This window comes from Ovis aries, chromosome 14 (assembly GCF_016772045.2).
Source record: "Ovis aries strain OAR_USU_Benz2616 breed Rambouillet chromosome 14, ARS-UI_Ramb_v3.0, whole genome shotgun sequence".
Taxonomy (NCBI): Eukaryota; Metazoa; Chordata; class Mammalia; order Artiodactyla; family Bovidae; genus Ovis; species Ovis aries.
In genome coordinates this window covers 52352149-52363324 of record NC_056067.1, presented here as the reverse complement: position 1 = coordinate 52363324, position 11176 = coordinate 52352149, and the positions used below count along the sequence as shown (strand labels likewise).

General features: G+C 60.7%; 1 protein-coding gene across 1 annotated transcript; it reads right to left on the bottom strand.

Annotated features, from left to right (window-relative positions):
* Positions 1-361: 361 nt before the first annotated feature.
* On the bottom strand, positions 362-10667 carry BCAM (basal cell adhesion molecule (Lutheran blood group)). The gene is made up of 15 exons (XM_027978455.3): positions 10531-10667; positions 8589-8710; positions 7826-8054; positions 7634-7704; positions 7291-7387; positions 7012-7194; positions 6023-6159; positions 5621-5777; positions 3064-3179; positions 2816-2957; positions 2514-2650; positions 2207-2351; positions 1977-2121; positions 893-1010; positions 362-800 (listed from the first exon to the last, which is right to left on the bottom strand). Exons 1-15 carry the CDS (start codon positions 10610-10612, stop codon positions 795-797), a joined length of 1887 nt encoding a protein of 628 aa, XP_027834256.1. The 5' UTR covers positions 10613-10667; the 3' UTR covers positions 362-794.
* Between the last annotated feature and the right edge of the window lie 509 nt (positions 10668-11176).

Below are 11176 nucleotides of genomic sequence, written 5' to 3'. Positions count from 1 at the left end.
TAAATCCCTAATTCCATCCACTCTACAGCTCAGAGAGAGCTTTTCCTCTGGATGCTTCAATTCCCTCTGGGTCTCTGGCGAGAGAGACTGGGCATTTTTTACTTAAGGGGACAGTACCCCACCTCCCCCCAAAGGCACTGGTCTTCAGGGGCCAGGTTCAGCTCCCTCTGGACCCCCAGCACCTCTCTTCTCCAGCTTTTCCAGCTGAGTCACTCTCCATCCCTTCTCTCTCATTTCTTTCTCCATGACATCAGATTTCTTCTGAGGTCCAGCAAGGGGGTGGGAGAGCCAGCAGGGTCAGAGCGTCACCTGCACCCCCTTCCCCTCTCATCCCCTAGAGGAGGCGGCTCTGGCCACAGGATGGTGTCCAGGTGACAGACAGCATTTATTCCAGACTCCAGTGTCCACAGACGATGGGGTCAGGGCAGGGGGCGGGGATCCAGTGTCAGACTCTGCAGCAGGACGTCAGGTGGGAGGCGGGGACCAGCAATGGAGGCAGGAGGTAAAAATAGCCCCAGCCAGCGACCCTCGAGCCTCGTCCCAGGCCAGGACTTGGGCTCGGGTCCAGGAGCTATTCTGGGGCCTGGGAGAGTCACAATCCCTGGAGGAAGGTCCCCTCCCTCCCAGGCCGCTGTGATCCCTGCCCAGCCCACAGAGGAAGGAAGGGAGGGCCCAGAGAGGGAAGAGGGAAGGCCAGGAACGTGGGGGCAGGCGGAGGTGTGAGCAGGGCTGGTTTTCTGATGCTTGCCACTCCAGGTCGGGTTCAATGACTGCCTCTGGGAAGGTCCTCAGGCTCAACACTGGGGAAAAGATGGGGAGATCAGCCTGGGCCCACAGCGGCTCTTCCACCTGCAGTGGCCCCCTCTCCCCAGGGGCCCAGGCCCTCACTCACCTCATCTCCAAAGCCCCTGCTCCCATGCTTGGCTCCTCCAGAGGTACTCCCCATGAGAAGGCCTGTCTGCTCCGGCTGCTCTTTTCCTGAGTGGCTCAACTTGGGTTCCCCAGGTGGCCTAGTGGGAGGAGGCAGTGTGTTGGAGGTGGTCATGGCCAAGGAAGGAACTGGTCATGGGTGTGTCGGATGGGGACAGACTTGGCGATGGGTGGGTGGGAATGAGCTGGGGGTGAGGTAGGAGGTGGAAGTAGCCCTGGGGTCAGGGATGGGATGAGGACATGCTTGACGCTGTTCTTGGAGTTGGAGCTGGTGATGTCACTGGGATGAGTTTGGGGGAGGGCTGTGGGGATGGCTGGGCTTCCCCGGTGGCTCAGTGGAAAAGAATCCACCTGCCATGCAGGAGTTCCAGGAGAGGTAGGTTCAATCCCTGGGTCCAGAAGATGCTCTGGAGGAAGGCATGGCAACCCACTCCAGTACTCTTGGCTGGAGAACCCCATGGGCAGGGGAGCCTGACGGGCTATATGGTCTATGGGGTCGTAAAGAGTTGGACATGACTGAGGCGACTTAGCACGCACGTACGCACGTGATGATGGCTGTGGATTGGAGTTGAGGGTGGCCGTGTGGTTGCCGTTGGAGATAAGGTTGGATGGGGATGGGTTTGGAGTTAGGAATGGGATGGGGGGATGTGCGGGGGGCTTGGGATGGGGAGGTGGCTGAAGCTGTGTTTGGTTACTGGATGTGCGCTGGAGCTGAGGGTGTGGCTGGGGGAGAGGTTGGGGTTGGAGAGGAAGCTGGAGGTATAGATGAGGTTACTTTGGGATTGGGGTGGGCGTGGATCACAGGTGGGGATGAGATTGGGGATGGGGTTAAGGTGAGCTTGGGGTGGTCTGGGCGTTAGTTACGGGTTGGGTGGGGTTGAGGAGAGGGGAGGGGACGGTCATGGTCCAGGTTGGAGGTTGGAGACGGGATGGCATCTTATTTGCCGATGGAGTTGGGGTTGGGGCTGTGGTTGGTTTGGGGCTGAGGTCGGGGTGAGGTCAGGGTTGGGGTAGAGAGGTCAGTTTCAAGGTTTCAGGCCACTCACGGAGGCCCTTTCTCGCTCCGCCGGCAGCAGCCGGGCCGCCCCTTGCGTCTCATGCAGTAGAAGACGGCAACGACGAGGAGCAGGAGGCCCACGCTGATGGCCACGGCCATGACCGCCACGCCAGCCTGGGAGGTCTGGGGGGCCACTGCGGGGTGGGGGGGGGAGGGGTCAGCCAGCAGCCCGCTGTCTGCCCTGCACCCGGAGTCGGTCCCACCACGGTGGTTACTCACCGGTTCCAAAGTGGAAGACGTGATGGGTGTTCCCGAGAGGGTTGGAGGCCTCACAGGAGACGCCGTCTTGGCTCAAGGCACTGGTCACCTTCAGGGTCAGGGAGCTGCTCACCCAGCCCTGGCCTCCAGGGGCTGGTTCTGTGGGCTGTGGAGGCTCAGGTCAGGCCCAGGTTTGCAAAATCAAGGGCTTGGTGTGTGGGCAGAGGTGAAAAGGAAGTGGTTGGTGGAGGTGGAGGGTGGGGAGGACAGGATGCGTGGACCGTTAAAGGGGCTGGGATTTGGGGAGGGTCAGAGGAGGGTCCCTTACGCTGCCGCCCAACTGGCTCCAGGTGAGTTTGGGCTCTGGGTAGCCGCGGGCGTAGCAGATCAGGGTGACTTTATCTCCTTCGGTCCAGCTGCCTTCGGCCTTGGGCTGAGTCTCCTTTGCCTTTAACTCTGGTGTCCCTGCGGGTGGTGGGGCGGGAAAGGGGGTAAGATGTAGGCACCCCAGGAAAGGAAAGGAGGGAGAGAAAAAGAGGAGAGAAGGACCAGCTGTGGACCCATCTCATTTGTCCTGGCCCCCCACACTCCCCCATACTATCCCCATCCCAGCCTGCCTATACCCCGAACCTTGAACCAGCAGCCTGAAGCTCCGGGTGCGACTCAGGAGGGGGATATTGGGCATGTAGGCCTCACACGTGTATGTGCCAGCGGAATCGAAGGTGACGGAGTGGAGGGAGAGTGTGGGGTCCTCCCCCATGGGTGCTGAGTCCTGGGTGGGGAGAGAAACAGCAGGCACCAGCTGGGTGTGAGAGGCAGGGAGGGGTTGATGGAAAGGGGAGGGTCCCATGCTGGGGAGGGACGCCTTCCCTTCTCACCTTGGTCCAGTGTAGGATCGGGGTGGGCAGGCCTCGTGCAGAGCAGGTCACGGTTGTGCTGTTACTCAGAGATAAGGAAAGCTCCTCCCCTGTGCTGAGCTCCAGGGAGTCCAGGTCTGGAGTTGGGGGAACAGAATGTCACCTTCCCCAGACCCTCACCCGATCAGTTAGGGGATCCCCAGGGCTTTTGAGAAGGGCAGACGTGAATGGACAATCGTCAGCAGAGAATGCCAACTTCTCCTCAGCTCCACGAGCACGCCACTCTCTCATCTGGGCCCTTGAGCCCAGATCTAGGAGTCTGACTCCAAAATACATGCCCATGGGGCTTCCCTGGTGGTCCAGTGGCTAAGACTTTATGCTCCCAATGCAGGGGGCCTGGTCGGGGAACTAGACCCCACATGCCACAGTGAAGACCTGGTGCAGCCAAATTAAATAAATAATGTTAAACACTTAAAACAACAACAACAACAAAACCCCAAAATACAGGCCCACTTTGACCACCTGCCTCCAGAGCTGACATCTGAGCTCAAGGTTAATGGATAACCTGGGAGGTGTTGGGCGCTCCTTCTCTGACTACTCCTCACGCCTTGGCCTTCTCTCCTCCACACGACCCGTTTTTTTCCATCAAGTCTTTCTCTGCTCTGTCCCCCAAATGGATCTTCTCACTTCTTTCCATCTCTGACCCTGGGGTCAACTGCCTTGACCACTGCAGCCACGTCCTCACTGGTCTCTGTACTGGGCAGGACTCCTGTCCTCTCTGGTCCATTCTTTGGTGAGCAGCCAGAGGGATCTTTTCTTTTTTAAATAGTGAAAGTGTAGTTGCTCAGTCGTGTCCAAGTTTGACTTAAAAAAAATTTGTTTTTACAATTTATTTATTTAATTTTGGCTGTGCTGGGTTCTTTAAAAAACAAAAACAGCCCACTCCTCTCTCTCTCTCTCTCTCTTTTTTTGTAGTGCCCAGGCTTCTCTAGTTGCATCATAGGGTTTAGTGATGGTATGTGGGAATCTTAGTTCCCCAACCAGGGATTGACCCCAGGTTCCCTGCATTGGGAGTGGGGAGTGTTATCCACTGGACTACCAGGGAAGGGCCCCCAAGGAATCTTTTCAAAACACACACTGGTCAGCCCTTGCCTCTGCTTAAATTCTTACAGGGAGGAAAACACAAAACAAAACAAAACCCTGCAGTGGTTCCCCAGTATGGTGGGCATACAGGCCTCTTTCTTTGATGAAGCCAAAAAGTCCTGCCTGGTTGACCCTGCCCACTGCTTCAACCTCATCTCCCACCTTCCCCTCTTGTTCCCTGAGCTCCGGCTAGCCTGTTCTTTCCCTGTTGTCCTCCAGCATGCCAGTGTGGGCCTCAGGGCCCTTGCATGTGCTGTTTCCGCAGCCTGGAATGCTTTTCTTCTGACTCATCATAGCTCTGGTTCCATTCTTTGGTTTCCTACACATGTTCCCCTTCTCAGAGAGGTCTCTCTGACCCTCTGTCGTGGACACTCAGATTTCCCCTTTGGCAGCAAAGGATTTTCTCCCCCAGCTGTTGAGAAGGGTGTCAGCTGTCAGCCCTCAGCTGTCAGCCCTCTCTGGAAACTGCCTGAGAGAGAGCCCCTGGCTCAAGGTCATGTCCCCTCCTTCCCTAGGCAGCCCACATCCAATGATAGGTTGACGTGGACGTACAAAAGACCCAGCCCCTGTACCCCAACTGGGGATCTCTCAGCCCTGTGAGCATGCAGAGGTCTTCCTTAGGCTGAAGCCCAATTTCCGCCTCTGCTGTATCCTGCTTCCTTCCCTCATCACCCACCAAGAGGTGTAGATACTGGGGCACTTGCCATAAATTTCCTTCCTGCAGTCAGAATCTTCAGCCCCCAACACCCTCCATGGAAAATAATCCCTGCTCGCCGCACCACTTCCTTATCCCACTCCTTTGCGTTAGTCTCTGTAGAGGCAGGACCGTGACTCAAAGTGTGTGTTCAAAAAAAAAAAAAGTGTGTGTTCAGCATTTAACATCTGTGTCCCCTACTGGACCCTGGAGCCTGGCGGAGGCTGGGGCTTCACTGTCTTGTTCACGTGTGGCATAGGGTCTAGTCCCAGGAAGGGAGGTGACAGGAGTGCCCAGCAGGCACAGAGCCTTTGCTCAGGGCTTGCGTGCAGGTGGGCCAAGAAGGCTTCTTGGAAGACTGGGACCCGAGAGATGGGTTAGGATTGGATGGAAGAGAAAATCGGGAGTTACTGTAGGAAAGAGGAGAAGAGCTTGGGGTGTGATGGGGAGGAGGGTTCGCCTAAGATGAGGCCAGTAGGGTGGGTCTTGAAGGCTGGGGTGAAGCATGTGGGTCTTATCCCCAGAGGACTGGGGAGCTACAGCAGGTTCTAGGCAGCGGAAGGTCAGGTGTATGCCTTAGAAAGGGGTCTCTGGCTGCCTTGCATGGGAGACTGGAGGGGCCGGGGCCATTGAGACCAGGCTGGGCACCACAGAAAGGGTTGGAGACAGGGCTGCGGGGGGGCGGTGAGGGTGAGGAGATTGCTGATGCCAGGGCCCCTCTCCCGCTCCGGAGGCGCTCACAGGCCACGCGCAGATCCAGGGTTTTGGAGAGATCTGCGTCCTCGGGGGCGTCGTAGTCCTCTACCCTGCAGCCATAGGTCCCGCTCTGGTTCCGCTGTACCCTCTCCAGTGTCAGGTTCCCCTCAAGACTTGTTTTTAGCACATCCTCCTGCTTGTCCTGGGGGAGACCAGGAGTGAGGAACCCAGTTCAGGAGATGCTCTGGGCTGGCAGGGTCAGGTTAGGTCCGGGGTCACCCAAGCCAGGCATCAAGGTATGTCAAGACTCTCACAAATTGGTGAGCTGTCTCACGGATAGCTCCTGGGTCACATGCCTTGCTAAGCCAGGGGTCACCCAGGTGAAGGGTCAGAAGTTGGTGCAGACAAGTAGATTGCACAGGTCAGGGGAATGAAGGGGTGGGTTACCTGAAGCCGAAAAAACGTGTACTCCGGGCTGGGACTGCCGTCCCCCTGGCACAACAGCTGGACAGAGTCACCCTCGCGGACCCAGCCCTCGGCAATGGACTGGCTGCCCAACCAGAACAGCACGCTCTCTGTGGGATCTAAGGGAAAGGGCAGACTCACGATCAGAATCAAGGGTAAAAGGCAGGGCTAGGTTAAGGGGGAGAGGCCAGCACTGCAGCAAAGGAAAGGGCTATGGTTGACCAAAGGTAATATCTTTTTTCTTCTTTTTTTTGCCATGCCATGAGGCATGTGGGATCTTAGCTCCTTAACTAGGGATTGAACCCACACCCCCGGCTTTGGAAGCATGGAGTCTTAACCAAGGAAGTTCCTTAGAGGTCATATTTTGAGGCTCAAGTTTGCACTCGTTCTGAGATCATGGAGTACAGGTCAGTGTGTACCTTGGGAAGAGCTCTCTGGCTGCCTTGTATGGGAGACCAGAGGGGCTGGGGGCATCCAGACCAGGACAGGCACCATAGAAAGGGTTGGAGGCAGGGTTGTGGGGGGGTTGATTCCATACTTCCAATGCAGGGGGCGCAGGGTCGATCCCTGGTCAGGGAACTACTATCCCACACGCCTCATGGCGTGGCCAAAAAAAAAAAAGATATGACCCCTAACCTTTGGCCAACCTTAGTCCTTTCCTTTGCTACAATGTGGGTGACAGGTCAGTGTGAGATTCGGGGGGACCCATTTTGGGGTGGAAGCGTGGGGCACAACAGTTAGTCCTGAGACTCCACGAGGTTCAGAGTGTTATGGGGGGGAGTCAGAAGTCAGGATGGGGCTCCTGCTGGCACTTGAGGTCAGAGGTCAGAGGTGAGTACCCACTTCAGCCTGAGGTAATGGTGGGGGAAGGCCTGGAAGGGGTGGGGCAGGTCACCGGGGTCGCCCTGGAGGGTCAGGCCTCAGCGCGAGAGTTCCAGGTGGGGGCGGCCGGGGGCCCAGCTCGGACTCACAGTGCAGGGTGAGGGAGAAGGAAGGGCTGTCCTGGCGGCCGTGCTGGCCGGCGGGCAGGTGGTAGTGCACGGAGCAGTGGAAGCTGGCCTCCCGGTCGGGCTTGTGGAGCCGCAGGTAAAGGGTGCTGGTGACAGAGAGCAGGCCGGAGGCCTCCCGGACGGTGCGGGCGGTCATGTAGCCCTCTGTGGGAGGGGGCGGTGGGGAGGCGGTCAGCCAGCCCGGCCACCGCCCAGCCCCAGCCCCTGAGGTCTAGCTGAGCTCCCTCAGGCGCCACTCACCGGAGTTCACCTCCAGGGGCACGGCCAGGGGCTGCCCGTTCCGATACCACATGATCTTGGGGGCTGGGTTCCCGTTGCGGCTGCTGCAAGTGGCTATCTGGGACAGACACAGACCCGCCCGGGCTGGGAGCCAGGTCCCTGGAGTCTGGGGACCAGACCAGACCCAGACACACGAGTCCAGCTCCCAAGCCTCTCCTCCCGGGAGACCCAAGGTTGGAACTCCTGGACCCCTACTCCTGGACTGGGAAGCCCAAGCCCCCAGCTTCTCCCGACCTTGAGCTGTAGGAGCCCAGGACCCCCTCCTCCCCTCAGAATCCTGGAAGCAAGATGCGGCCCAAGGTACCTCCTGGGCAAAGTCATCCATCACAGACAGGGTTCCTTTGTTGGGGGAGACCTCCGGGGCCTCTGGTTTGGCTGCGGGAGGGACTTACAGTCAGGAGCTGGTTCCCAGGGTTCTCACCTCCCTGCCCTTTCCCAGGATGTGTGTGTGTTGTGGGAGGGGGGCGGCGGTTGGAGGGGAGGCACAGACACTCACCAAACACACTGAGCCTGGCGGTGGCCTCGGCAATGCCTGCTGCCCCCGTCTTCACCACGCACACGTAATCGCGCTCGTCACCCACCTGGGCCTCAGGCAGCACCAGGCGCCCCCTGGAGTCCAGCTGGTATGGGGGGCTGCGGCCCTGGGAGCTGAGATCTTTGTCCCAGAGCTTGGACCCATGCAGCTCGGCCCAGGCCAGGCGGTGGCGAGCCCAGGAGCGGTCGACCTGCGGGGGCAGGCGGGGAGCATCTCAGCGAGAGGCTGCCCGGCCGCGGGCCCTCCTCCGTGTCCCCTTTCCCTCTGCCGCTCCGTGGGTCTCCTCTCACGCTCTCTCTCTGGTCCCTCCGTCCTCTCTCCAGCTCTCCCACCCCCGCTCCCTGTCTGTGGTCACCTTTCCCCCTCTCTGGTTCCCTCCTTCCACCTCTGTCTTCCTTTCCTGCCCTGGGTCTCCTGTTTCTCTTTCTCTTTAGTCCCATCCCCGGGCTCCTGCCTTCTGGGTGTCTGCCTCTGAATGTCCTCTTCCAAGAGCCAAGGGACCTCTTTCATTCTAGCCTCAGCTGTGCCCAACACCAGGGTACCCTGGAGAGGGGCTTCCTCTCGCTGGGCCTCCATTTCCCCACCTGTAAAATGGAAAGGCAGCTTGGTGGGGCTCCTAGGGGCTTTCGGGCTCGGATGAGGGGATGAACATTTGCAGCCCCACTGCGCCCTGACTCTCAGGCCCCGCTCTGTCATGTCCTCGTTCCCAGCCCACAGCACTCACCAGAAACCATTCCAGCATGAAATAGTCATGGGTCCCCAAGGGGCTGCAGTCCAGAGTGACAGACTCCCCCCTCATCACCTCCACCAGGGGGGGCACAGACAGGCGGACCTCAGCCTTGGAACCTGCAGGAGGGTGACTGAGCTCTCTCCCACTGCCACCAGGAGGCAGAGCTCTCTAGGTCCCCAGTCCTCCTCCCCCAGCCCCTCCGCCCCCAGACCCAGTGGTCCAGGCCCCCAGCCCCTCCTCCCCCAGACCCAGGGGTCCAGGCCCCCAGCCCCTGCTCCCTCAGATTCAGCTCCTCTCTCCCTTCATCTCTCATTTCTGCATCTCTAAGCTCCAGATCCCATCAGCACGTCTCTCCATCTCTCCGTTCACTTGCAGAACTGAAGACTCCTCCCCTGGGCCACACAGGGCCCCGGTGGCCTCCATACCATCCGCTTGGACTCAAATCCTGTGTGTCCTTGCTTGTCCCCCAGACCAAATGCCCCTTGAGGGCAGGGCCTTGGCGGGCTCATTCCTTAGCCTCCAGCACTTCACCTGGGGCCTGGCACAACGAGATGGATAATCATCTCCATCTCAGTCACCGCCTCTGCGTGTGTGTGCGTGTGTGTGTGTGCGCGCGTGTGCGCCCCTCACCCTGCGTCTCGTCTCTTAGTTTCACGGTTCTCTGCGTTCCTCTCAGTCTCCGTGTTGCCCAGCCCTGCCCCCCGGGTCTCTCCATCCGGAGCAGTGGGGGAGGGGGTGGGGGGCTGGGGCTGGGCCAGAGCTGAGGCAGGATGGGTGTGTGGGCGCGGTGAAGGGGGACAGGGCTGGGCAGGTTTCAGGAATGTGGGAGGGACAGGCTGGCTCAGGCCTGCCCGAGCCCCCTACCCTCGCCTCGGCCCCTCTAACTCTTTGAGAGAGCAGCAGCACGTGCCTCACAGCAGGACAGGGTGGAGGGCTCGGATCCTGGGTCCTGAGGGAGAAGGGAGCAGAGGGCCAGGACTCCAGTCCCAGGATCCGGGCAGGTAGAGGTGAAAAGCGAGCTCTTTCAGCCTCTGGGCTGGCAATCCGGCCTGAGCTCTCAGTTCTTAGAGTCTCCCTCCCTTCCCCGCCCAGCCTGGCCCCGCTTTGCCCCTGGGGACCCACTGTTCGCCATGCTTGTGCCAGGGGCCTGGATTCCCAGGCACCCACCTCTGGCCCGGGCCTGCCCCATGGGAGGGAGTGTGGGGCCAGGCTGGTGCCCAGGGCTGGGTCCAAGCGGTGGAGACAGCAAGGATGGTCAGAGGGATCTCTCTCTCCCCCAGTTCTCTCTTCCCGCAGCCCCTGAGGGCCTCTACCTCTCCTCCAACCCCCACGCAGGTGCGTGGCTTTATCTGGGCCCCCGGGAAGGGGGGCTCTGTCACTTGGAAACACTTGGTTCCGCTGTCACTGCCCAGGGGCTGGGCTCCAGCCCTCTCTGATGGAGCGGGAGGCGAGAGGGGCGGGTCCTTTAGAGTCTGGGCTCTGAATCTGAATAGGGGGAACCCGCAATCGCATGTGACTTGCTGGTTTCTAGCCAGAGGGTCCCTGACCCTCTCAAAACTTGACAACTTTTGAGCGGGGAGTTCCGCTTTGGTCTCTTCTGTCCCCGGGGAAAAGGCACTCTGGCCACTGGAGGCCAGGACCTCTGGGTCCGGGGGAGTAGGGGCCAGGCGGGGGTGGGAGCGGGGGCAGATCCCAGCGTCTGAGCGGGCAGGGAGCGGAGCGCCCGCACTCCTGGGTCCAACGGCTTCTCAGATCGCTTCTAATACACAGCTGAGGATCCCCAGCCCTCTGCCAGGCTGTCGCTGGGTCTCTCCCTGGGAGGGGCACTCCATATCCCTCCTTTCCTGGGGTCCCTGGGGTCGGCGAAAGCCCCTCCCCATCTCCCCTCCCCTCCCCGCGCCTCCCAGGCGCGCCCTGCTCTCAGCCCGAGCCATACCTGGGTGCGCCTCCAGCAGGAGCGCGAGCACCAGCAACAGCGGGGCCCCACGGGCCCCAGCCCGCGCGTCTGGGGGCTCCATGTTCAAGGCGGCGGCGGCAGCGGGCGGCGAGCGGCGGGCGGCAGCGGCAGGGACTGAGCCCGGGCTGGGACTCCTCGGCCGCCGGGACTGGAGCGAGGAGGCCCCGCCCCAGGCAGCCCCGCCCCACCCCGCCCTCCCGGTCTCCCCCTCGTCCCCCTCCAAAGCCGGGCGCCAGGCCAGGACCTCCCACTGCCCGGAGCCGACCTCCCAGCGCTCAGCCGGGAGCCAGGCTCCCCGCCCCCCCGGCCCCAGGGTGTCAGGCTCCAACTGACCAGCGCCCCTGGCGGGTGACCCGACCAACCAGTTCGGCCGGTGTCCAGAGCGGGGGTCCTCCCTGGACCCCCGCGGATCCTCTCCGCCTCATTCTCACTGGCGGGACCCGTTCCCTCCCCGGCCAGTGACGTGGGCTCCCCTCGTCGTTTTCGACCTGCTGGCCCGGGTCCAACCAGTGGACCTGCACCGGCCTCTCCCAGTCCAACCAGCAATCCCCAGCCTCCCCAGTGGCCAGTGCGCTAGGCTGCTTTCCTGTCTGACCAGCGGCCTGGAACCCACCCGGTTCTAATG